Here is a 27,283-nt window from a genome sequence, read left to right on the forward strand (position 1 = left end):
ATAATTGGAAGGGACCACATCGAGTCCAACCCCCTGCAATGCAGGAATCTCAGCTAAAGCATCCATGACACAGGGCCATCCAACCTCTGCTTAGAAACCACTCTTACTATCTGAAAGAGCTTCTTAGGATTGAATTGTTGTTGTTTAGTCGTTTAGTCGTGTCCGACTCTTCGTGACCCCATGGATCAGAGCATGCCAGGCACTCCTGTCTTCCACTGCCTCCCACAGTTTGGTCAAACTCATGCTGGTAGCTTCGAGAATACTGTCCAACCATCTTGTCCTCTGTCGTCCCCTTCTCCTTGTGCCCTCCATCTTTCCCAACATCAGGGTCTTTTCCAGGGAGTTTTCTCTTCTGATGAGGTGGCCAAAGTATTGGAGCCTCCGCTTCAGGATCTGTCCTTCCAGTGGGCACTCAGGGCTGATTTCCTTAAGAATGGATAGGTTTGATCTTCTTGCAGTCCATGGGACTCTCAAGAGTCTCCTCCAGCACCATAATTCAAAAGCATCAATTAGATTGAATTAGAATCTCCTATCTTGCCATTTTTAAACAAAAGGAAAGGGGGGGGGGAGGAAGAAAGAACTATATTCTCCAATGAGTCTGTGAGGTACAAACAAATTGCTACCTGTTCACCAAGAACCCATTAGAAGTTGCTTCCTGCCACTAGTGATATGCTTTGTTGTGCCCTGCTTCTGATTAAGCACTTTGCTACTGTTAGAAGTGATATTTAAATTACTAGCAATTATCATAAGAGTCTTCTTTTTTTGTTAATAATAATAATAATAATAATAACGATAATAATAATAGTGGCAATTTTGTGCTTTCCTGCAGCTTTATTTGCATTTAATTTGTTTTAAGTAGTAGCATGGGAAATTTTAATAGAAAAGAATATATATTTATTATCTGCTTGTTTACTGTAGCTATTCTCAGAAGGGCTTCAGGGATGGGAATGTTAGCAAAAATAGTGTAGGAATAAGTGACTCACAGATAAAAATTAAACAAAGAATCCCGAGGCACAGTTAGGACTAAAAGGGGAAAGATCATCCTGTGCTTTGGCAGAGCTCTGTATGGGGGAGGTAGAAAGAAAGAAAGGAAAAGGATAATTTGGGGTGACAAGTTGAGGGATCATATCAGCCACTGCCTGAGAGCCATCAGCAGGGGACCCCAACCCTGCAGTGGAGGGTAAAGCATTTGCAAGAAGGCTGGACACGTGGATGCCTGAAAGCTGTCAAAAATAAATCAGTTAAGATAACAGAACTTTGCACCTCCAGGATATGGATTCTAAAAGCAACTGACACAAAATGAGTCTTTCATGCATTCTTTCTTTAAAATGCATACCAGTGAGAATATCTCCACATTATCTCACACTTTTACACACTCTTATACAGTTATTATGCCACATGTGTTGCCATTCATTTAGATATGGAAGAGGAAAGAAAGTGATGGATGATGAAAGTGACCGACTGGTGGAAGAAAGCATGGGAGGATTTTCAAAATCAGAGCTGCCCATCTTATAAGCACTTACTCAGAAGTAAGTCCCATTGAACTCAACAGGGCTCGCTTCATTAGCACATAAGAAATTCCTGCTGAATCAGACCAGTGGCCTATCTAATCTCATCCTGTTCTTGGGCTAACCAAATACCTATGGGAAGCCCACAAGCAGCAGCAGTCATGCATGGGAGTCATACACTTTGGAGCATCATCAGAGCTTATAGTTGGCATCTATGTTTCATTCCAGCATGCTTCACTAGTGCCTATGGTCATATAATGAAGGAAAAGCATATTCAGAGTTCTTCTCCCCCATAACTGGCAAATGTTGGTAGTGCCATTATATGTGTAACTCCGGCATGGGTAAGGAGATTTTGATGGAGTCCCTTTATGGGTGTCTCTAAGGTGGTACTTCTGTTGAATACTACCTTCATATTGTTTTAATGAGAGGCAGCATCTAGATGCTTTAAATAAACAAATGGTGCTGGATTTATTTGGCTCCATTTAATGTGCTTTATTATTTGTTTGTATGTTTTAATTACACCACTATTCATGAGATTTCAAAGTAGTTCACAAAATAAAACAATAAAACAACAAATAGACACCGAATAAATGAATGGTTCAATGAAGAAAACCACCACAGCATTCTTTGCTCAACAGAGACACGGGAGATAGGGAATTCAGGGAGCACAGAGTGCAACTGCTAGGGTTTTCCACAGTTCACATCCTGCAGATTCCTCCATGCATACTTCACTTCAGTACCAGGGACAGCTCCATTCATGCCTCCCCATTGCAGATAATCATGCAGTGGTTGATGCTGAAATGATTAAGTTCTCATCAGAGTATAGAGAGCTGCCTTATAGCACGTCAGATTATTTGCCCATCTAGTCCAGTATTGACTGCTCTGGCAGGCAGGAGCTTTCTGGAGTCACAGTTTGGAGTCCCCCCCCCCATCACCTTCTGCTTGATATATACAGGTGACAGAGGTTGAACCTGAATTGCGAAGCAGGTACTCTTTCACCAAGCTGCGAGTCCTTTGCTTCTTGCTAATTTTGTAGGTTCATTGGAACACCCATGAACCTTTCAATTAGACATTAAATGCCCAGTTCCATGTTTGGAAATGCAGTTGTTATGATTAAGGTGATGTTTTATGGGATGGCATGTTCTACATTTGAGAAAAGGTGAATGCCGGGGTAGAGTTCTCTTTCAGCAGACATCAGAGGCTAACATAAATGTAAAGAGATAGGGTGAGGCAGCGGCTCTGAATGGACAAGTGTGTGACACAAGGGGGTAATGTTCTGTTTTATTAACTCTCTGGTCTGCTAGGAGTTCTGACCTGGAACAAATGCATCTAGTTAAGACTGGAGACGGAAAAAGAAGTGACAGATAGAAATGTTCTTTGTTGTTGTTGTTGTTGTTGTTGTTGTTGTTGTTGTTGTTACCAGGAGTGGGGAACCTCAGGCCCAGGAGCTGAATGCAGCCCCCTAGGTCTCCCCATCCGGCCCTCAGGACTCTGCCCAGGCTATATACCTCCCCACAAACAACCCCTCACTGATGCTGTGCACCCTCCTCAACAGCTTTTGCCTGGCTAGACAATGTCTTTCAACTGCAATAATGCCTCTTCCTCAGATTGATGGATGGTGTGTACACAAACCTCTCTGGTCCTTGCATGGCTGAAATGTAGATACAAAAGGTAAGAGCTACATGCCCTGCCCAACTTTTGTCTTGGCTGCTGGAAGGCTGCTCACAATGAAGATTCAGGACAGAGAAAAGAAAGTATGAGGACAAGGATGGCTACAAGCCAGGATGGCTATGCTCCCCCATCATGGTCAGAGGCAGGACTGCTTCTGAATGCCAGTTTTAGAAACTACAGGAGTGGCGAGTGCTCTTGTGGGCACCTGGGTGCCTACTCTGAGTACAGGATGCTGAACAAGCTGGCACATTGGCCTGATCCAACAGGCTCACATTATGTTCCTATGCACAAGAGAATGTGGTCCTTGGGCTTTCTATGCACAACAAGGCAGGGTATTTTTGTTTCCAAATAAATGTTGTTGTTTTTAGAATAGGCATATTCTAAAAAGGGGGAGGGAGGGAGAGAGAAGCCCTGTTCTGCTAGAAGAAATCCTAGGTTCTCATTTCAGGGCTTCTCATAAACTCTGCTAACTCAAATGACTTCTGCTGATTACCTCATGCCTATTTCCCTTGCATTTTATTTCCTTTTCCTCCACCAGGGATCGATGGTGAAATGAACCATTACTTCTCAGTAATGCTTGTCCCTCATGCTCCTCTGGAGAAGCAACTTGACAGCACAGTTGTCTGAGGCAACCTCTTCCTTCTCATTATCCATCTCACGCTTTCGTGGCTCCGGCTACTGAGCTCTTATTAACTGCTGGTTCTCTCATTTTATTTCTCACTTCCTCTTTAACTGTCTTGTGAGCTCTACTCACCCCTTTAAACTGCTCTGAAGCACTCTTCCTTTTATCTGGTTCTCTTGTGCATTATCAATAAAGAGTGGTGGTCTTATTTTTTTTGCCCCTTTTCAGAAGCTGGCACTTGCTCCATGAACGCTAAACCAGGGATGGGAGGATGTGTGGCCCTTCAGATGTTGTTTGGCAAGTGGAAGTTGGAGCCAAAAAACATTCGGAGGGCCAAAAGGTTCCCCGTTGCTGCTCTAAATATGTAAAACTGCCTTGAACAGAGTCAGACCATATGGTCCTTGTTGGGCCTGGGATTTTCCACCATGGCAACCCTAACTCCCTGATGATTCTCCTCCCATCCCTTGTGGCCACAGGTTAAGCATGTTAGCAGAAGCAGCTGAAGAAAACAGACTGAATCCAGAAAACACAGGACGTGTCAAACTAATAATAATAATAATAATAATAATAATAATAATAATAATAATAATATATTTATACCCCACCAATCTGGCTGGGCTTCCCCAGCCACTCTGGGCAGCTTGCAAAAGAATATTAAAATACTATGATACATCAAACATTAAAAGCTTCCCTAAACAGGGCTGAACAAAACTGTAGCAGCAAAAATGCTGTACCTAATGGTTTACAGACCAAGTCCTATATATGGCAGCAGAACATACCAGGATAGGCTTCTAACAGAATGAATCTGCTGCCCCTTCTATACAAAATAAACCAAGGCTGGAGGAAATTCATTTTGCTCCATGCAACTACTAAGCATGCAACATGCCCTGTCCTCATTATGGCCCATGCAGGGATGTCAACTTGAATAAAATTGGGGGGGGGCATCCCAAATAATTGATCACATGATGTGGCACATGTACACCATTTAAATGGCAATGCCCATCAAGTTTGTTTGGGGGGGGCATCCTCCTCAAATATTTTAGGGGGGCCTGAAGGGACCTTGCCCCCTACCAGTTGGCTCCTCTAGACCCATGTTTTCATCCAGTGCTCTCTGGAAGAATCCCTGTGTGACTCCTGTCACTGTATCTACTGACTGCATTAAAACTTTTAGAACAAATTAACCCTCAGCTTGCACTCTTTGGTTTAGCCGACCCCCCCCCCTTTCATTGCTGCTGCAAGAAGGACTGCATGTGGTCCAATCACAGCTACCCAAATCTGATGTCACATGGACACCCCTGGACAGGAGTGACTTCATCTAGAAGCCAAGTCTCAGAGGTAGATGAGAAAAACTGGGAGGCAGAATGGAATCAAGAGGTCTTATAGAGAGAAGACAAGACAGGAGTGCCTCTGGTCCATGGGGTAACGAAGAGTGAAGAGTCGCACACGACTAAATGACTAAACAACAACAATAGAGAGAAGACACTTGGTGTGAGGAGGGAAGAGGAGAGTGTCCGTGGATTTTGTGGAGGAACTACAAGCTGTGCATCTAGCTGAAAAGCCTCAGCTTGAGGAAGAAGGCAGCAGGAGAGATGGCCCAGTGAGGAAGCTGAGCTCCACTTCCTCATCTAAACCCTTCTCTAATGGCCTCAGTGAGACTTTGAGGGATAAGAAGGACTCTTTGAAGAAGCAGAGCCTCCCCCCCCCAACCAAATCATGGACTTTCCTCCTTCAGCAGGTAGAACAACAGGTTAGGGGCAAGGAGAGAGAAGGTTCAGGATTATTAGTTGCACCTAGTATTAGTCCTACTCATAGTAGATCCATTGAAATTAGTAGGCATGACTCAAGTCCATTTATTTTAATGGGTCTTCTCTGAGTAGGACTAGCACTGGTGACCACCCTATATCTGTGACCATCTCTTTCTCTCTCTGATTGAATTCAAACAATTTCTGTGCAAGGTGGTACAAATCAGAGCAGGGATTGCTTCCAAGTGCTTCCTGGCATCTCAGTGGTCCAAGTGTAAAGAAGATGCTATAGGCAAATGTTTGCTTAAAGCAAAAGTAATGCCTCTGGCCCTGCCATACTGTCATAATGTTAGGATGAAGTGATGGGGGAGGGAAGGCAATGCAAACAGCAGAATGGTGAGAAAATGGAGGGAGACCTCTCTCTCTCTCTCTCGGTGTGTGTGTATTATGCATGATTTACAACACTTTCATCAATTAATAAACAATTCTACATTTGAATTGTCCTAAAGCTATTCCGAGAAAGGCCCTGTCTTACAGTTCCTACATTCTCAACAAGGACTCATTTTAGGTTCTGATTTGGTTGCTCTCTCCTCAAGCCCATACCCTTGGGCCAATGTTATGTGTCTGACTAGACATTTCCTTGCTTTGGGGCAATCGACCCATTTATATCCCTCTACCTTAACTTGGTGCTTAGTCGAGGAGTCGTTCTTTCACATTGATTTTACATTTAAATGGAAATGTATCCAAAACACATTTAAGAGCATTGGCTTCAGCCCTTACACGGAATCGTTCAGCCCTGCATTGGCATTGTGAATCCATCTATTTCAGAAACAGGAGCAGAACAAAAGGAGAATATTTATCCGGGATAATGAAATATTTGATTAGCTGCATGAACCAATTAGGCCAAGCAGGGATGAAAGAACAGAATGTGCCTTTGTGGGATTCTTTATTTCACACAGATCAAACCTTTCTGTAACTGAACTAGCCACCCTTTTCTGGAGATAGGAACTGTATTACTTGATGGGGTGGAGGGAAAGGATGGTTAGAGAGGGAGAGTGCCAGTTGCCCAAACCTCCAGGGCTCAGGGTCCTTTCCAGCATAGGCTTCTCTAAATATATTCAGTTGAACCAGACAGAAAATAGGGGGAAATGCATATCTTCTTAACACTTAGGTAGCAATAAGAGATCTCTTTCAAAAATCCTAGGGTTCAGGACATTGGAACCCACAGGCAGCTTTCAGGGTCCTGCTAAGGCCCACTAATAATGATAATAATTTTATTATTTGTAGCCCGCCCATCTGACTGGGTTGCCCCAGCCACTCCAAGCAGCTTCCAGCAAATATAATAATAATAATAATAATAATAATAATAATAATAATAATAATAATACATTTAAAACTTCCTTATACAGAGCTGCCTTCAGATGTCTTCTAAAGGCTGCATAGTTACTTGTCTCCTTGACATCTGACTGGAGGGTATTCCACAGGGTGGGTGCCACTGCTGAGAAGGCCCTCTGCCTGGTTCCCTGTAACCTCGCTTCTTCCAGGGAGGGAACCGCCAGAAGGCCCTCAGCGCTGGACCTCAGTGTCCGGGTAGAACGATGGGGGTGGAGATGCTCCTTCAGGTATACAGGACCGAGGCAGTTTAGGGCTTTAAAGGTCAGCACCAACACTTTGAATTGTGCTCAAAAATGTACTGGGAGCCAATGTAGGTCTTTCAGGATTGGTGTTATGTGGTCCCACTGCTAATTTCTGGTTGGGGCTCGTTTCCAGTGTTCCAGTTAGCACCTTCAAGTTTCTTATGATTTTCTGCCATAAGCCCATGGGTGCATTTAGCTTTCAGGGGATGCTAAAATGTCAGACCCATCTTAGAAAGACATTCCTTCATGTGTGGAAGAAGATGGGGTGGGGGATGCCTCTCCCAATGTGTTTCCTGCCACCTGTGGTTTTTCAAAAGCCTTGTGTTAAAATGAATCAATGTAATAATTAATATAACCAATCAATTGACTAAAACCCTCCGGAACCCAATGGGACCACCTGTTCTAAGAGATGTGTGATGCGTGCCCCCCCCCACGCCATGGCTTAATTTGACAGGCTATTACTGACTTGAAGTCCCTACCACATTAATCTACCTTAGTGTACATCTCTGTGCACAGACAACCCACAACCACAACATTCCCGTGTGGTGATGGGTGAATGTGACCAATTTGACTTCTCTTGGTTTCTCATTTTTCCAATCTTAAGTTCAGTTCTTCACATTTCTACATCACTTTTTGATTTTCTTTTTAATGAAAAATCATCAGCATTTTAGTGCAAATGTCTCCTAATATTTATATTTGTATGCAATTTTGCCCAACACACATTTTTTGCAGAGCAATTTACTGCATTATAATGCATTTCCGCATGTTATTTTCTACAAAGTATGCATTTTTGCACACACCTGACTCTACTATATGCATTTCTGTACACATTACTTGGCTGGATAAATTCATCGCAAAATTCAGATAAGTGTGAATTTTGAAGATGACTATGTTTTGGTTCTCACATTCTTCCAAAAAGTGGTAATTGGGTAGCTCCTCCTTTCAATGTGGATTGAATTCCCCACCTTTCACTACTCCCATGTCTCCTACCACTCTTACTTGAGCTCTCAAAGTATGTAGGCACAGGAATTCAATGCTGTGTTTTTATTTCAATCATGTTCCCCAGACAACATCTGAGTGTTCTGGCCTGGCTGGAATGTGTCGCTGAACACTAAAAACTCTTGCTCATCTGGATGTAGGATAAAGAGGACTGTGAGCATGGAGTAAGTTGCCTACTGTACGAAGATGAAATTCCCATCAATGGCTCTGCTCCCTTTTTGCCTCTGGCCCCACCCACTCGTAGCATGTGGTCCTCAGAAAGTTGCCCATGAAGGAATGTGGCCATTGGGCAGAAAAATAGTCCCCATCCCCATCCTAGCCTGTGGCCTGCCTTGCTTGTCTTTTGTCATATGGACCTTTGTGTTTTAGCTTCCAGATCTTGCCCTCAGCCTTTCTCCTGCAGAGGAGTGTCCCTGTTTTCATTGTAAAATGTTGGAAGTTTTGTGAGAGCAAAGTTAGCCACCACTAGATAAGCTATGTTGGGCCTCATACCGACAACAACAAAAGTTTTGTTCTTACAACTTGCTGAGGAGGAGATGGGAAGCAGCACTCAGAATCGACTCAGGCCCTCCTTTTGACAAATCACAGCCACACTACCATAATGGGCTCTGAGGGTCCAAATAAACCCCCTTTTCAGAAAACTCCAGCTCCCCCTACTGGTTTAAGGATGCATTCCCTGAAACAGTTGTGCCCACCAGAGACAGCCCTTTAGCTCTAAAGTAGAAGCACAACCTGTTTTCCTGTACTACTCTAGCACAGAATGACTTAATTGTCCTGAATGATACCTCCTAATGACCTATTGTGAGAAAAAGTGGAATTAGTAGTGGCTGGATGTTAAAACCTCTGGCAGCATGTGAACACAACAGACCTTCCATTAAAAACATTTGTACTTGATCATCCTGAGCTATCAAATCGTGGTTCTGGCAGCTTTTCCCACCAACCCATGCATTATTCTTTTGAATTAAATTTAAACACATCCTAACAAATGTTGATGAATAGCTAAAGCTGCTGTTCCTGGATCATGAAAATGACCCCAAGAGCATCATTCCCCAGAAACAGGTTTTGCCAAGAGTCCTCCCGCTTTTTAAAGAATTGCCTTTACAGTTTCCTTTTACATCATTAGCACTGTGTAAATGATAAACACGACTGGCAGCTTGCAGTTCATGTGTTGCTTAGTTGTGTTTTTGTTTCATACCTGCTAATTACCCACCGTACTTCTAGCAATCGGGCACAGGAGGGAATTATCTAAGCAGATGAAGTTTGTCACGCGAGGATGAGCGAAGCCGTACAAGCAGACGTCTCCCCTTCAGAGACATAGGAACTGCTTCCTGCTTTGCCCTTCCCAAAGTGAAAGCAACAACTCTTGGGAGGACTCTCTGAAATGGTTCAGAGAAGAGTGAGGTCAGGGCTGAGCAGCTTCACTATCTGCAGTGTTCCCATAATGCTTTGGCAACAAAATGTTACAAATCACGATTGGAGGTTTCTCCGACTTCCTAAACAGCCTCGGCCCAGTATACCTGAAGGAGCGTCTCCACCCCCCATCGTTCAGCCCAGACACTGAGGTCCAGCTCTGAGGGCCTTCTGGCAGTTCCCTCCCTGCCAGAAGTGAGGCTACAGGGAACCAGGCAGAGGGCCTTCTCGGTAGTGGTGCCCACCCTGTGGAATGCCCTTCTATCAGATGTCAAGTAAATAAACAACTACAGTGGTGCCTCGCAAGACGAAATTAATCCGTTCTGCAAGTCTCTTCGTCTTGCGGTTTTTTCGTCTTGCGAAGCACGACTATTAGCGGCTTAGCGGCTTAGCGGCTATTAATGGCTTAGCGGCTTTAAGAAAAAGGAAACAAACTTGCAAGAACTCACAAGACATTTCGTCTTGTGAAGCAAGCCCATAGGGAAATTCATCTTGCGGAACGACTCAAAAAACGGAAAACTCTTTCATCTTGCACGTTTTTCGTCTTGCGAGGCATTCATCTTGCGAGGTACCACTGTATCTGACTTTTAGAAGGCATCTGAAGGCAGCCCTGTTCAGGGAAGTTTTTAATGTTTTATGTTCTATCGCTTTTTATTATTATCATTATTATCTGTTGGGTGGGGTATAAATAATAATAATAATAATAATAATAATAATAATAATAATAATAATAATAATTCCATAGTAGGTGAATCCTTCTTAGGGAGATCAAACTACAAGCATCTATCTAGCCCAGGAAGGGGGAACCTTTGGCTCTTCAGGTGTTTTGGAATCCAACTCCCATCAGCACCAGATGGCATGGCAATAAGGATGATGAAAGTTGTAGTCCATATTTTGGGGGGGGGGGTTGTAGGCTCCTCATCCCTGATCTAGTCCATTATTGGACTCTGACTACCAGCAGCTCTTCATGCTCTCAGACAGAGATATTTATAAGCACTTGCAACCTGATCCTTTTTTATATATACACCAGCAACTTAAAAGCAAGGCAAAGCTTACACCCACCAATGAGAACTTCACCCAATTTTTCCCTCCCTGTTGATAATTTATGGATGCAGTTTCTTTTCCCATGGAGGCTAGTTGACCAAAAACAAAAGCAAAAGACCCAGAATGTCTTTTTGGCACAGCACACCATCCCTTTCTCTTCTCCGCAGCAAAAAAAAGGGGGTGGTTTGTTGCTGTGAAGTCATGTTGGGCTAGTGCAGGAGTTCTGTGCATCTCCCCGCAATGAAATAATCTCTCTCCTTTGCGCAATATGTTACAACACTTAGGTAAATGATGCAAGAAGCTCACAAGTGGGTGGGCATCAAAGGGTAAGAGGAAACACTGTGGTAACCAAGCCAATTCTTCTTGGCATTAAGGTACTCACTCAAAAGCCTATCCCACTGGAAGTAATGTGGTGCATTTAAATGTGCATCTAGCTGCAGGTGCCATTCCCCTGCGTCACATGACTTTCAGTGGGATGCACATGAGTGAGCATCTCAATGCCAGGGAACATGCAACCCACTTGCCTTATCCATAGGGGCAAATTTATTCTTCAGCAACAGATTGCAAGAATGATGACCATGAACAGGTGTGTCAACACCATCACGAGACTGGATGCAGTGGAGGTTGGGGTGAATATGTTGCCTCTCTCCATTGCAGGGAATATCCATCTTTGTGGGAAATTCAGCAGAGGGCTGCTCCCAAATGCAGCACTATGCGAGGCTACTTTTTCGCTGCCAAACAATTGAAGAGCGGAACATATGCCTTAGGGTCCAATATGGGATCGTCTCACCTTGAAATGAGATTTATCATAAGAGGCATGCCTGGTTTCACAGTCTAATGTGGATATATCGGAAGGTGGCTGAACTTTCCTCAAGACTCGAGCCATTGACACCATTCATCCCCAGGTCTTGCATATATACGGAGTGAATGGAAGCAATCAGTGGACTCTGTAATTGCCTCTCCCTGTTGCGGACAAAATCTGGATATTGTTGATGTGTGGGTGGGCTAAAAGATTTTGATCTTTGTCCATTCCAGTCTGAAGTGACTTGCTCCATAAGCCCCTGGACTAATGTGTGAATCGGAACTTAGTTGCCTTCTAGCTTTGCACTTCCCAAACACTCCAATGCAAAGGTCATATTTTTTGGGGGGAAGAAAGGTAGAAAAAGTATACTTGAAAACAAGTATTTTGAGAGAGAGAAATATCAGTGCCTGCTCTGAGAAAGAATGCATTTTAAAATATTTTTAATGAGCATTTAAATGTGATTTCCTACAAAAAAACCTTTTCTTTTAATGCCACAAATAAATGAGTCAAAAGGTATGGAATGGACTAAAGGGTGAAGGGAAAATGCTATGGGCTGGAAGTAGAGTGATTCACCATTTCCCAGGTGGGAACACAAAATCTAGAAAGCATGGAATATAGGGGGAATCAGTCTTTTTGACCCAGTGGGCACATGGGCAACCTCACTTCTCACTGGGAGCGAACTGCCAGAAGGCCCTTGGAGCTGGACCTCCATGTCCGGGCTGAACAATAAAGGTGGAGATGCTCCTTCAGGTATACAGGACCGAGGCCGTTTAGGGCTTTAAATGTCAGCACCAACACTTTGAATTGTGCTTGGGAACGTACTGGGAGCCAATGTAGGTCTTTCAGGACTGGTGTCATATGGTCTTGGCGTCCGCTCCCAGTCACCAGTCTAGCTGCCGCATAGGGCTGCATATGTAAGTAACAGCACCTTGAACTTGGCCCAGCAACAGCTTGATAGCCAATGTCAATCCTGCAAGGAGGGTGACTTTTTGCACCTTTCCTGAATTCAGAACAGATGGAAGAGTGGGTGTCCAATCCTGGCATCTAATGAAACGTGGGCATGTTTGATAGGGCATGTTCAGTGCCTGAGAGGCAAAGCAAGTGCAAACAAGCAGTGAGCAGGAAGAACAAACAGTCCCTCATGCATTGCAGATTCTTGAGCAAATATTTACAGAAACCTTTCATGGGCAACATAGGAGGTACCAGTGGGTACATTTGTGCCCACATTGGTGACCCCTCATGCAAAATTTGTCAAATGATGCTTGGGGAATGGAGTGTACATAATGGATTCTTCTTCACAGATTACTATAGTGTCATAATGGGGCTTTTCAGGGATGCTGTTACATCATCATCTCATGGCCATACAATTAGCTTTATTGCAATCAACATCTTTATGTATTAAAATATGTCCTCTAACACCGAAGAAGTTAGCACTTTATTCTCCCGATACTGGGCTTCCCTTCACAGTAGTGCACATCAATAGCAATTATGTGACTTTTCAGCGAGAAGGCAACCAGCAGGAGACACTTAAAAGTGCCAAATGACATTTTCAAACACATTTCATGGTGAGAATTGCTTCTTCCCTTGTCGGATTAGAGACAGAGTCCTTTTACTTTCTTTTCAATATGAACTTAAAGCCTTTGCTTTTGAAGACTGGAGGCTCGTTTATGCACTGCTTTTGTCTTGTGCTGAAATCAGAGCGATGAAAGTCAATTCCCCCATATCAGTCTGCATAAAATTTATTTGGGAGTGCACTGTCCTCCAGTTGCCCCCATCTCCATAGGGTGGGCAGTTGGAGGGTGGGTAGAGAAGAGATGGGGCACCTGTGGATCTCCAGATGTTGTCAGAGTCCTCTGCCCATCAGTGCCAGCAGGCAAGGCCAATGGAAAGGGATGATGGGAGTTGTAGTACAGCAACATCTGGAGAACTGCAGGTTATGCATTCTTGGGGTAGAGGACTGTTTTTTGGTGCAATTTCTAAATTTGAATCTATACATATACATTAGTATATGTAAATTGTATTCAAATCTCTGCTGTCTTTTGTTCTTTCTTTTGATGATGCATATCCCCTTTTCTGTAGGTGCATCGGGGGCCACCCTGCGTAGCATAGTATTAAGGGAGTACTCTCTCTTTCAAATGAAAGGTTTTATTATTATTAAATCTTTAAAAGGAAAGAAAAAAAATGTACTAAAGTTAACATAAAAACTGAAAAAGAGAGAAGAAAGAAGAAAGAAGAAATGAAAAGAAAAAGATTTTGTTTTTTAATAATTTTTTATTAGGTTTTACATTTTTATCATATTGCAACATATCAGATCATCAAACTCAATAATATACATTCCCCCAATTTTGCCCCCCTCCCAACCTCCCTCAACTTCCTCTTCTGCCCCCCCCCCCCATATTGACTCCCCCTGCTTGCTTTAAGGTATCTTCATATGGTATTTCTGTATTAATTGTTATTGTCTCTTATCCGTCTATCCTCATCTTTATAGTTTTTATACTTATTCTTTTGTTAATTGTAAGTGTTTACTCAAACACAATTTCCCCCCTTTTTTTTCTTTGAAAAGAAAAAGATTTCTGATTCCCTGTCAGCTACAGTATCTATAAAGGTAAAGGTAAAGGGACCCCTGACCATTAGGTCTAGTCATGAACGACTCTGGGGTTGCGGCACTCATCTCACTTTATTGGCTGAGGGAGCCGGCATACAGCTTCCGGGTCATGTGGCCAGCATGACTAAGCCGCTTCTGGCAAACCAGAGCAGCGCACTGAAACACCGTTTACCTTCCCACCAGAGTGGTACCTATTTATCTACTTGCACTTTAATGTGCTTTTGAACTGCTAGGTTGGCAGGAGCAGGGACCGAGCAATGGGAGCTCACCCTGTTGCTAGGCTCTGTGGTTTAGACCACAGCGCCACCCGCGTCCCATACAGTATCTGTATGCAAAAGATGTGCCCATATAATGATGCATTCTTTAACTTGTTCCTCTTCCATTTCAAATTTCAGCCAGTGTTTATACATTTTTGATATAACATGTTCATCATCGTTACACAATTGCATCTCAAAATCCATCTTACTTTGTTCCATGCCCATATTTTAATCCAACTTAAATCTCTCTACTAGTTGTAAATAAGAAAACCACTGAAACTTGTGACCTCCCATTACTAATTGTTCCATTAATTTATTTATTCTTATCATCTCCTTGATGCAACTCTAATAACTCTTGATAGGCTGATCATTTCTCTTTTCCTGCCACCATTTTCTGTATAAAGTTTCTATAGAAATCCGTTGAGGAGTGCTAAGCACTCTCAAGCCTTCCTCAGCCTGGTTCCCTCTGGGTATTGTTGGACTTATCTCAGACCATTGCTTCCTTTGGCTGCTGGGTATGTGGGAACTGGGCACCCAAGAGCACGAAGGCAGCAGCAGATTGGGAAAGGCTGAGCTTATCTTTTGACCAGTGGAATTAAAGGCATATTGGAGAAGTGGGCACTATCAGTGGCAAAACAGCATTAGAAAAAAGGATGAAGAAGATTATATCTCAACCTGCCCCCTAATTCTACACTAACTGACCAAGCTGGTGCCCTCTAGATGTTTAAGACTACAAGTCCCATCATGCCCAAGCAGCACACGTCTTCTCAGAGGAAAGTCCTATTGAGTTCAGTGCGACTTATTACCAGAAATGTGGGTTTTGCCTTGCAACCGGATAATGTGGTCTGCCCACATTCACCACAGCAAAAATCAGAGAAGGGGGAACTGCAGCAACAGAACTGCTGTGGAATCCAGATGCCATGGTTAGCATAAAAGCTGATAACTGAATAGCATGCGGCTGTTTCAACACAAACAGCTAAAAATGCCTTTGAGCTTCTCATAGGTTAATGCTTTTAGATGGAACAGAATGCAAAAGAGACACATTTTAAAATCAGAAGCACCTTCTTTTTAAGAAATTCTGCCCCCCCCATTTGCAAATAGGTTTTTCATGCTCCATATACAGGACCATGATCTAGAATCACCTTATACTTTGCTCTTAGATTATTGCTTTGGGGGTTTTGCTGGTAATATAAATTGCTGTTTATTATTGATACATTAACATTGTGTTTTAAAAGCTTTTTAAAATCTGTTTTGCTTAGGACTCAGTAACTACTTAGCTTGTTCATAATAAGTGTTCATAAATGCTGGAAAAAATGGATCCCACTTCTAGTGATTTGGGGGGCAGTTGTTGTGAACCTCTTCATATTGTTCTGAAGCTTCTATAAAGTTAAGGGGGGGGGGAAGTATGCCATAAGTCAGGCAGGGCCAATTTTTTTGACAATTCTTATATTCTTGGAAAAATCAGCATATTTGATGCAGCCAAAGTAATCATTCTTTTTCTCTCCTTAATACACATACTACTACAACAACAACACCACCACCACCTTAATATTCACAGTGTTTCAACATTCTTCAGTAGGGCTGTACAACCAATTTGTCTGAATCCCAAACTGAACTGAACTGTTCATTTTAACCATTTGTGCTGGATCTGGATTGGGCTGAGGTAGTGACAGATCGCTATAGGGACCCAAATCAATTTGTAGCCATTTATGCCAATCCATTATGAGAAAACCACATACCCTATTAGTGTCCCTATTTTCCAGGGACAGTCCCGGAATTTAAAAAGCCACAGGTGCCAACTCCTAGGGGCTGAGGTGTGTCTTCCACCCTCTCAATAAATTTTATAGGGGCGCTCAGCACCCCCAATATTGAGGGGGCTGAGGGTGGAGCTGAGAGCGGCACAGCATCAGCAACAAACTTCTACTGAGCATGAGAGAGAAGGAGCTGTGGCCATTGAAGCTGCACAGCACTGGGCTCCACGCTCAGCCTCCTGCCCACAATGTTGTGCTTCTGTCGCCACCTCCTGCCACTGCTGCCGCTGGTGCAAGGCCTGCTAGGCCGCTGCTGCTGCTGCCACCACAAGGCCCACTAGAAGAACCTTAAAGGTAAAGGTAAAGGGAACCCTGACCATTAGGTCCAGTCGTGGCCGACTCTGGGGTTGCGGCTCTCATCTCGCTTTATTGGCTGAGGTAGCCGATGTACAGCTTCTGGGTCATGTTGGCAGCATGACTAAGCCACTTCTGGCGAGCCAGAGCAGCGCACGGAAACGCCGTTTACCTTCCTTCAGGAGCGGTACCTATTTATCTACTTGCACTTTGCCATGCTTTCGAATTGCTAGGTTGGCAGGAGCAGGGACCGAGCGATGGGAGCTCTACCCGTTGCGGGGATTCGAACCGCCGACCTTCTGATCGGCAAGTCCTAGGCTCTGTGGTTTAATCCACAGCGCCACCCATGTCCCTGAAGAACCTTTGACTTTGTATCAAATCTGGGGGACATTTCTTGGAGCTCATCTTCTAGCTTCCTAATAAGATCCTTGATCTCCTTGCACATGAATGTGCTTTATTCCATTAGCAGTACACCATAAGTACAAACAGTGGTTTATTTAGTCGCTCTGGAGCATCTTACCTATATATTGTCTGCATATACCATGTATTGCCTTCTGATATATTACCCGCCTCTTTATTCCCAGAATGCAGAAACGGCAAGAACAGAGTCGTGTATTTACAGCTGTCCTCTTCGCGTTTATTTTCCTGCTAGCAGCCGTGAGCACTACCGAGGCAGGGAAAAAAGAAAAGCCAGGTAAGGATGCTATTGCTTATTACAAGTAATTTCAAAAAGTGGAAAAGTTTTCACTTTCCTTGTCTGTTTTATACATGTGTTGGTATATAAAGTGTTTTCTCCCCCCTCCCCTTTTCCCTACCTTGACTAGTTGGGGAAATGTTGGGAGGAAGAATTCAACATCTTGCTATGTTGGTCGTTCCACCATCACAAGCATTTCAGCTTGTCAGATGGAATGATATGCTTCCCTCCACATCCTATTCTGGGGTTCTCCTGCCCCCCCCAAGCCAGTTTTAGGGGGCACGAGGGGAAGAAGAATGTCCTACTGCAGAATTCTGTGTGCAAGATTCCTCTGATTTCACTCAGGTGAATCCTGCCCATTGTTATTAACACCACCACTTTTTTTGGGAGGGGCATATCAGTCATCTCGGGATGCGGGTAGCGCTGTGAGTTAAACCACAGAGCCTAGGACTTGCCAATCAGACGGTCGGCGGTTTGAATCCCTGTGGCGTGGTGAGCTCCCGTTGCTTGGTCCCTGCTCCCGCCAACCTAGCAGTTCGAAACCACGTCAAGTGCAAGTAGTGAACGGCATTACCGTGTGCTGCTCTGGTTCACCAGAAGTGGCTTAGTCATGCTGGCCACACGACTCAGAAGCTGTACGCCGGCTCCCTCGGCCAATAAAGCGAGATGAGCGCCGCAACCCCAGAGTCGGCCACGACTGGACCTAATGGTCAGGGGTACCTTTACCATTACCTTTATCAGTCACCTAAAACACTTTGTAGGCACATCACTACATCACAGCCATGGAGATGATGGATGGACAGCAATTGTGGTCTCAGGCTAGAGTGCTGGACTGCCACCCCACTCCTATGTGTGAAGAAAATATGGACAAATTTGTCCATTTCATCCCTCCAGGTTTCTCATTTTCCCAATCTTAAATTAAGTTCTTAATAATAATAATACCCTGCCCATCTGGCTGGGTTTCCCCATTCACTCTGGGCGGCTTACAACATATCTAAAAACATCATCAAAACATCAAGCATTAAAAACCTCCTGATATAGGGCTGCCTTCAGATGTCTTCTAAAAGTTCTATAGGTATTTATCTCCTTGACATCAGAAGGAAGGGTGTTCCACAGGGAGGGCGCCACTACTGAGAACTATTTCTGCAACCATTTGCAATTTTCTTTTATATATAAATAAAATCCTCGTGAATATTTGTTGGTACTTTGGCCTGAATTCCCCCCCATAAACCTATGTTCAAACTTCAGCTCTGCTGGGGGAAGCCTTTCCATAGGGTTTGCATGACACTTTCAGGAGCGCCATCACAGCAACCCAGGCACAAGGATCCATAGGGCATGCAGTTTCCCATGCATCCTGTAGACCTTACTTGGATATCAAAGTTCTGATAGTGAGGCATCGCCATTGTGAGGCCTTGCTTCCACAAGGGTTTTGTTTCATTTTAAGTGTGGGGCTCATAGGAAATGGGATTTGGGAGACCTCAAGGAGTGGTCACCCTCTGATTACATCATCAGGAGAGTGACTTCTCATTAGCTCAGAATGGAGGCCACCTAGATGCCTAGATTGAAATGAGCCCAAATTAAGTAACTTTGGTTGAGCCTACTGCAAATTGAGTCACATGTCTCTATTCACGGTAGTGGTCATCATTTGGTCATATTACTTATGCTATGGGATGAAAATGTCTTGTTTGGTTCTCAGGATTCATTTGAAGGATAGGAAAACTACCCAGGCTTTTCAAGTTCTGTGCCTCATTCAAAATTTGCCTTGTTCCTCATTCAAAACCTTACAGCAAATATTAGGGTTTTATTGGGCAGGCTCCTCAACTCTCTCTTCTCCCGGGGGACAGATTCAACTGATGTGAGAATGTCAAGTACTTTGTGCTTTGTTATGAAATACAAAGAAACCATTAACTTTTTTTTTTGACAAAGTGACTGGGGACTTGCTGAAGTGACAAGTTGCTGATGCTGTGTTTCATTGTAAATGGCAATGGAGGAATTGAATGCAGCAGAATCTGACATCCCTGGAGTCGTTGGCTTACAGCAGGGAAGAAATATAGCATCATATCTTCAAAACTGTCTGACTCAGGAAGGTCTTGGAATGGCTGCATCGCAACGTGAGGGAGGGGAAAACTTTTGAGAAAGAAAGGGTTGCTGAACCCCAAGATCAGTTAATTTTAGCAAAGAACTAGCTCTGATCTTAGACAGTTTGATCATATATAAGTGGTTAAGCAGGGGAATCTCAAACTTGCCTCAAGGTTTGTATTCAGTAGAGTACAGCAAGGATGCAGTTACCCAGTGGCATAGCACAGAGGCAGCTGCCCCAGGCACAAAATTGTTAGGGGTGCAAAGTTTTGACACTCAGTGTTGCCTCAATACAGCTCCATGCTTCCTTTGCTAGGCTTTGTTGATAACAACTTCTCCATGCAAACCAGGAAGTGACCTCTCCAGACAATAGAACAACTCTTCTTTTCTTATCTCTGCTGCTGTGATTGCTGGGTGATGCAAATGCTGTTAGGCAGTTGAATGCCTATGTGTACTCCATCCATTTCCTCCCCCTCCACCTGGCACGGCTATGGTTGCTGGCAATCCACGCTACACCACTGCAGTCACCTCCTGTCCCAAGAGTTAGTCCACACGAATTACTTTAGGTGCACCCTGACCTTTATTTTCTTCTGAGTTGTGTTCCTTGTGGTTCTTTCCAGAGAAGAAGGTGAAAAAATCTGACTGTGGAGAATGGCAATGGAGTGTTTGTGTCCCTACCAGCGGAGACTGTGGTTTAGGGACCCGTGAGGGCACCCGGACTGGAGTTGATTGTAAGCAAACAATGAAGACGCAAAGGTGTAAGATCCCCTGCAACTGGAAGAAGCAATTTGGAGGTAATGTTTACAGGGTTGAGATTAACCATTAGGCTAAGTATGAGTACATACCTTGAACCATTTGTTAGATTAGGCATTGCCAATATTTCTGAGCCAGAGGGCGCCTTTGGAATTTTGAGGAAGCGCCGTTGGCGCCGGCCACAAAGTGGCCACCATGTGATGACATATCAGAAAAAGGAAGCTGTGGAGACGTCATAGGACAAAAGTGAGTTTTCAAGCTCCATTCATTTCTCCAAAAGTTCAAAAAAGAATCAGAGTGATTTTATTTTTTTAAGATGGCCATGTCAGACTGAGTAGGTTAATTAGCTCATCAAAGTCTTTGGGAGAACAGGAAATTTTGAGCAACAGGAAGTCAGTTTGATGAGACAGTTAAATGATAAAGCAATGGTGAAAAGTAATTAGGAGCAACATTCTGTTGCCTTCATTTGCTGGAGATTTGAGCATATCATCCTACTAAATTAGGCATTTCTTTTTCATTAGGATTAAGATTTGTGGAGCGTTTATTTTTCTGATGCAGGGTGAAAGGAAAACCTAGTGAAAATGCAATATCCCACAAGGCAATTTTCTGTAGTAAAACATAAGTAAAGGCAGACAGGTGGGCAGACAGATAATTCATTTGGTTTCATGATCATGTTGAAAAATTCTGGGCATGAGGAATTCACTTTTTGCATTTGTGTGCGTGTGTGACTTGAGAAGTTCTGTGGCTCCCCAGACCAATGTGCGGAGTGAAACACAGTTACCCTTTGGATTTTGCACTTCTCCAAATTCTGTAAAGCAGATTTTGGCTTCAAAAAACTAAAGTCCCCTGGGAAGATGGATTGATTGCTAAGCTCCTTTGGGAATTGTAGCTCTCGTGAGGCGAATATAGTTTCCCTAACAACTCTCAGAACCCTTAATGAACTACAGCTCCCAGAATTCTTTAGGGGGGAAGCCATGACTATTTAAAGTGGTATCCTAGGCGTTTAAATGCATGGTGTAAATGTGGCCTCAGAGTGTGGCCCTACAGTCCAGCAACATCTGGAGGGCTAAAGGCTCCCTTGTTATGCCTGGTATAAAAGAGGTTGGTCCTAGATGACCTAACATAAATATTAGCAAAAGTAATTGGAACAAAAAAGCAATACCATTTTTGCCCTGTTTGGGAAGGAAGCTACCCTACATACAAGGATGTTCAAGTATTTTGTTCTTACCTTTCTTACCTTTCAACTGCTGATAATAAAATATTATGTGCTCACTTATTTTTTTTATTTTTATCTTTTTTGCAGCGGAGTGTAAATACCAGTTCCAGGCATGGGGAGAGTGTGACCTAAACACTGCCTTGAAGACTCGAACTGGGAACCTCAAGCGAGCCCTACACAATGCAGACTGCCAGAAGACGGTCACCATCTCAAAGCCCTGTGGGAAGCTTACCAAACCCAAACCTCAAGGTAACACACATTCGAAAATCATTGATGTAGAGCCTTTCCCATCATTCCATCATTGCTCTTGGTCTCTTTGAACTCTTGCCTTGGCAGGGAAGGGCTATAGCTGAGTGGCTTGCAGTACAGCTAGCCCTAGATTCAGTCTTCAACATCTCTAGTTAAAAGGACAGGTAAGCAGGGGGCACAGGCCTGTTTGAGAGCTGACTAGAGTTTTGCAGACTGTGTAAGCAGGAACAAAAACTCAGACCACAAAAGGGAAATGGACAACCCAGTTTTACCGAGTGCAAAACAATGAACATGTCCACAAAGCCATCATGCAACCATTCAAAACAAACATCCACAAGGCTTCAGTCACAAGAGGGAATATAATTACCATTCAAAGATGGCTCCCTGCAAGCTAAAACACACCTCCAGGAAAGAGTAATCTTCAAGAGAAGACTTTTCTGATTAGTCCAGGCCACCGATTCCTCAGTGGAACAGACAGACAGTCCTGCACTGTGTTCTCCAGGGACAATTGCCTCATATTCAACTGGCAGAACTGGAGCTATTTGTGTCAGATGTTATTACTTGCTTAATTTCCCCTATTTTTTCCTACACCCCACACTTGCAAAAATTGGCTGATAACTTCAAGGTACCCTTGCATGGAGGGACGCCGGTGGCACTGTGGGTTAAACCACAGAGCCTAGGACTTGCCGATCAGGAGGTCTGCGGTTCAAATCCCCGCAACGGGGGTGAGCTCCCGTTGCTCAGTCCCTGCTCCTGCCAACCTAGCAGTTCGAAAGCACATCAAAGTGCAAGTAGATAAATAGATACTGCTCTGGCAGGAAGGTAAACGGCATTTCCATGTGCTGCTCTGGTTCACCAGAAGCGGCTTAGTCATGCTGGCCACATGCCCTGGAAGCTGTACGCCAGCTCCCTCGGCCAATAAAGTGAGATGAGCGCCGCAACCCCAGAGTCAGCCACAACTGGACCTAATGGTCAGGGGTCCCTTTACCTTACCCTTGCATGGTTTCATTAACTACCACCCACAAAGCATGAAACCTCAATCAGATGTATTGGTATGCATCAGTCTGAAAGAGGAAGGATGGAACCAAAAGATGGAATCAAGCCATCTCTTTACATTGGCATCTTCCTCTGCCATTTCTGTTTTTGACAGAATCCTTCAGCACCCCTTTCTGCAGCTCCCATTGTTGCATCACCCTCTAGCCAGGTTGAACTAAAGACTACCAATGAAATGACTGGCTATGGCATTCCTTTAGAATAGATCTTGTCGATGCATCTTATATTGTCTGAAAGAAACTACTGATAAAGGAGATCTAGGATTTATAGAGAATTGACTGAGAGTAAGGTTTGCCACCATAAAACGCTTAGAGGCTTTGTTACAATTGAGAGGTATTTAATACATAATAAGTTAAGAAAGGGAACACCTCCTTTGGCTGTGAAGGATAGGGAGTGTTGCCGTAAAGATAAAACTAAGCCATTTTGTCAAGATCTAAGAAGAAAGGCAAGCTGTTGAAAAAAGTTGTGGAAAGATTCTTTTTGTTTTGTAGGTCCCCAAATGACAAATGTTCTGATAAGATAAATCTGTGAGCTTGGTTTACACTTGAGCTATATTTAGGGTGATCTTATAATAAGAAGGGCATTATCTGTCCTTCCCCTTCTTGTCTTTTAAATTAAAAACCTATTTATTCTGCCCTGAAACTTCTATAAACACTGAAGCAGTTCTAGTTTATGGTTTGGAATCCTCCCCTCCACCTCTACTTTTCCTTTCATTGGATTCCTTCTTTCTAAACCATGTCTATTTCCTTACCCTTCCTAGTGGTTGATTTTCGACTTTGACTCTGCAGCCAGGAACACGTTTCTGTTTGCCGTTTAACTGTAATATACAATGCCCAGGTATTGTTAGACACTTATTACTGTAATGATGTTTATGCTGCTGCTGCTGCTGATGATGATCAGGATTTTGGACAACTTCAGAAAAGTGAAAAATGTGAAGGAATAATTTACCATGTAAGCCCCAGAACACAGAGATCTGCATGCTCACAGGCATACCTGTGTCAATCCCAGATAAATAAGGTTGTTTTTTAAAAAAGGAGAAGTTCTAATTAATTGGGTCTTTTAATGAACTCTGCAGCTGTAACAAGTGCTGTGTGCACAGGGGAACTGATAGCAGGAACTGAAGCTGTGAAATGTACCACTGTGTCTAAGACAAGGAATTGTGTGCCCATCACAAAAGGTGCGCTGCATGGATGCTTGTTTACTGGTTCAGAGTTCCTGCTGCCACCTGAAAAACAGGAGAGCCTAATCAAATATCACAGTTTTCTTTTGGTTTACTTTCTCTGGATAATGAGACGGATGCAGGATAGAAAACAAAGGAGGCAGGAGCCCTTTAAAGCTGTGTGTCTCAAACATTTTACCTTCAGGGAAGACTTCATGCTGACGTTTTGTCTCTGTACTGCAGAAGATTTGAGGAAGAGTGGGGGAAGGAATCATGATGACTCCATGCAAACCAAGAGTAGAAGCTAGAAAATACCCACCACTGTTCTTTAGCTGTACATTGAGGGAACATAGTTCAGTTGGTAGAGCATGAGATTCTTAATCACAGGGTTGTGGGTTCAAGCCCCACCTTGGGCAAAAGATTCCTGCATAGCAGGGGGTTGGACTAAACGACCCTTGTAGGCCGTTCCAACTCTACAATTCTATGATTCTATATATATGTATATATCCTGCTGGATTGGGCGAATGGTCCAACTAGTCCATCATCCTGTTCTTGCAGTGGTCAACTAGATGCCTGTAGGAAGCCCACAAGCCGGACATGAGTACAACATTGCAATTCCCAGCAGCTGGCTTTAAGAGGTGTGCTATCTCTGATAGAAAAGATATGGCATAGGTATAGTGGCTAGTAGCCACTGATAGCTATATCCTCAATTAATTTGCCTGATCCTCCTTTAAGGCCATCCAAGTTGGTGTCCGTCATTACATCCCACGGGAACGAAAGCCATAGTTGGACTATGTGCTGTGTGAAGATCATTGATTCCTGTTCAGTGTTGACATGTGAGCCACAAAAAAAACCCCATAGGAACATAGGAAGCTGTCTTCTACTGAGTCGGACTATCAATCCATCTAACTCAGTATCGTTTACACTGATTACACCAACTAACTCTCTGGGGTTTCTGACCAGTGACATCCCCAGCTGTACCTGGCGATGCTGGAGAGGGAATCTGGGATCTTCTGCATGCAAAACATTTGCTCTAGATAGAGAGGATAAGAAGACCTCTGAAGATGGTTTGGGAAATTGGCTCACCGGGGCGAATTTACACTGATCTTTGCTCAACTGCACTGGCTGCCAATTAGTTTCCAGGCCCAATTCAAAGTGCTAGTTTTGATCTATAAAGACTAAAATGGCTCAGGACCACAATACCTTAAGCACAACCTCTTTCCATAAGAACCCACCTGGACCCTGCAACCATCACCTAAGGCCCTTCTCCATGTGCCTCCTCCATGAGTGGTCCAGAGGGTGTAAACACAAGAATGAGCCTTTCCTTCAGTGGCTCCCTATCTGTGGAACGCTCTCCCCAGGGAGGATGACCTGGTGCCTTCATTATTTATTTTTAGCTGCCAGGCAAAAGTGTTTCTGTTTAACCAGACCTTTGGCTTTGACTGATTAACATTCTGTGTCCTTTTAAAGTGTTTGTGGGAGAGGGGTCATTGGTTGGTTTTTGTTATTTTTTTATCATGTATTTTGTGTTCTCATTTTGTATTTTTTGTGTTGTGAGCTGCCCCGTGTTCTTTGGGAGAAGGGTTCTATACCAATCTAATAAATAAAATTAAAAGTTAAATAAATAAAACATTGTTTCCTTGCAATTAACATTGGTAGCTCAATTTATAGTCTGCATGCCAATAGATTTGGAGCAGCACCGCAGTGGTGCAGAATTTGATATTATTGCCAATACTGCAAACAGTAGAAAGGCAATTACCGGTATATTATGCAACACAAGGTGGTTTTACACAGATGTGGTGGCAGTAAAGTTTTGTTTTGCTTTTGTTTTGTTTTTAACAAAGTTGAAATATAGTAATTAAGAGAATGTGTTGAATGCTTCTATACCATATATAGTCATACCTCATGTTACAGACTCTTCAGGTTGTGATTTTTTGGATTACGAACCTGCTGAAACCCGGAAGTACCGGAACAGGTTACTTCCGGGTTTCGGTGGTCGCACATGCGCTTTGTAGTTCCCTACTCTCCTTGGCTTATGCAAATAACTAACAAGATCAAACAAATTGGCCTAAACCCTGAAAATCTTTTTATTGGAACTCTGAACAAGGCAAAAGCTATTATCACTCGGAGACTTTATGATATCGAATTACAACAAGAAGGCGCCCTACTCCCGGAGACGTATAGATGTTTAAAAGCTTGGCCTAATTTTGCAGCTGCCCCTTACTTAACTAACATCACTAACGAAGCCTATAGATGGGCTTTCTCTAGAGCCCGCTTTGAGACATGTGCTTTGCACATGTGCAGAAGTTCCAAATTGCAACCCGTGCGTACACAGACGCGCCGCTGCAGGTGGTGAACACTGCGGGTTGCAAATGTGCATCCCACACAGATCACGTTCGCAACCTGAGCATCCGCTGTAATCATCTGGTCTGTTTGCTGTAAGAAATGTGTTCCAGAAAGTCAGCAAATGGTAGTTTCAGATCTATTAGTGTCTCACAAACACTGGAAAATAGTTACGATGCCACAAAGCAAAAAAGGCATCACTATTGTTAAATTAATAAGTACCACCTAAAATACAATTTTTAAAAAATTCCCTTGGATACAGAGTGTTAATGGGGGTCTGCTCATGAGGTTTTTTTAAAACCACCAGTATAGGAGAGCCCTTCTAGATATTCCACTGACAAAGGCAATAAACACAGGGTGGGGACAGTGATGGGCTGCAACCTTTGTGTTCGACGCTTTCATTGATGCCTGAAAGGGGTGTCCATGCAAGCACCTCCTTCCAGATGTACAGTTGTGTACAGAGAGTGGAAGGTGAGTCCAGCTTCTCCACCCCCATCGTTCAGCCTGGACACTGGGGTCCAGCGCTGAGGGCCTTCTGGCGGCTCCCTCCCTGCTAGAAGAGAAGTTACAGGGAGCCAGGCAGAGGGCCTTCTTGGTAGTGGCGCCTGCCCTGTGGAACACCCTCCCATCAGATGTCAAGGAGATAAACAACTATCTGACTTTTAGAAGACATCATTCTGGGGAACCTGCAATGCAGGAATCTCAGCTGAAGCATCAATTCTTAATTTGTTAATTGCATTTATGGCTCATCTTTCTTCCTTGGAACTCAAGGCAGAGTCCCCTGGTGGTCTCCCATCTAGGCAGTGACCAGACCTTGACCAACAATGATGTGCTTTATTGTGGGCCTTCAAGCTGTATCCTGGGAGTTCTTTTCTGGTGACTGCTGCTTCCCTGAGATCCCCTTCTGTGGCTGCTGCTTGGCGCTTGTTAGAGTCCATCTGGACTGATGTGACTTGAAAGGCTTTTCCATGGAAGGGGAGCAGCTGAATGGGCAACTCATCACACATTGCCATGTCTCTGGTCCTAATTCCACCCCTAGGTGTCCCTCTTTTTTGCAGCTTGTGTCGACCGGGTGTTGCTACTGCTGTGGCCTGCAGTGCCGCCTTCTGCCAGCAGGTGCTGCTGTTTCCTGACAAGTGTCTTTCCACCAGGGTTCCAAAGATGAAGCAGCCCACATTTAAACAAAGATGCTTGTTTTTTAAAAAAATAGTACCCACAAACGTCAGCTGTAAACAGTCACAGGGAGAGAACCACTCATCTTGATCACTTGCAAAGACTTGTTAATAGGAGTTTGGAGACGGAGAGCACCTGAAAGTGCCTCTTGTGAAGGGTGAC

The 27,283-nt window shown here is 43.7% G+C and overlaps 1 protein-coding gene and 1 long non-coding RNA gene across 2 annotated transcripts in view; one reads left to right on the top strand and one right to left on the bottom strand.

Moving 5' to 3' along the window:
* PTN (pleiotrophin) overlaps window positions 1-27,283 on the top strand; it is a 91,113-nt gene that overhangs the window by 51,325 nt on the left and 12,505 nt on the right. The window contains exons 2-4 of the mRNA XM_082240673.1: window positions 16,987-17,096; window positions 19,796-19,969; window positions 21,232-21,393. Coding sequence (XP_082096799.1) covers window positions 16,988-17,096; window positions 19,796-19,969; window positions 21,232-21,393 — 445 coding nt within the window. The 5' untranslated portion in view covers window position 16,987. The remainder of the gene's footprint in view (window positions 1-16,986; window positions 17,097-19,795; window positions 19,970-21,231; window positions 21,394-27,283) is intronic.
* Window positions 19,884-22,002, bottom strand: LOC309542121. Its single transcript, XR_014224099.1, has 2 exons — window positions 21,761-22,002; window positions 19,884-20,150 (listed from the first exon to the last, which is right to left on the bottom strand). It is a non-coding gene; the product is annotated as an uncharacterized lncRNA (long non-coding RNA).

Source organism: Podarcis vaucheri, assembly GCF_965113315.1.
Source record: "Podarcis vaucheri genome assembly, chromosome: 10".
In the NCBI taxonomy this organism is placed as follows: Eukaryota; Metazoa; Chordata; class Lepidosauria; order Squamata; family Lacertidae; genus Podarcis; species Podarcis vaucheri.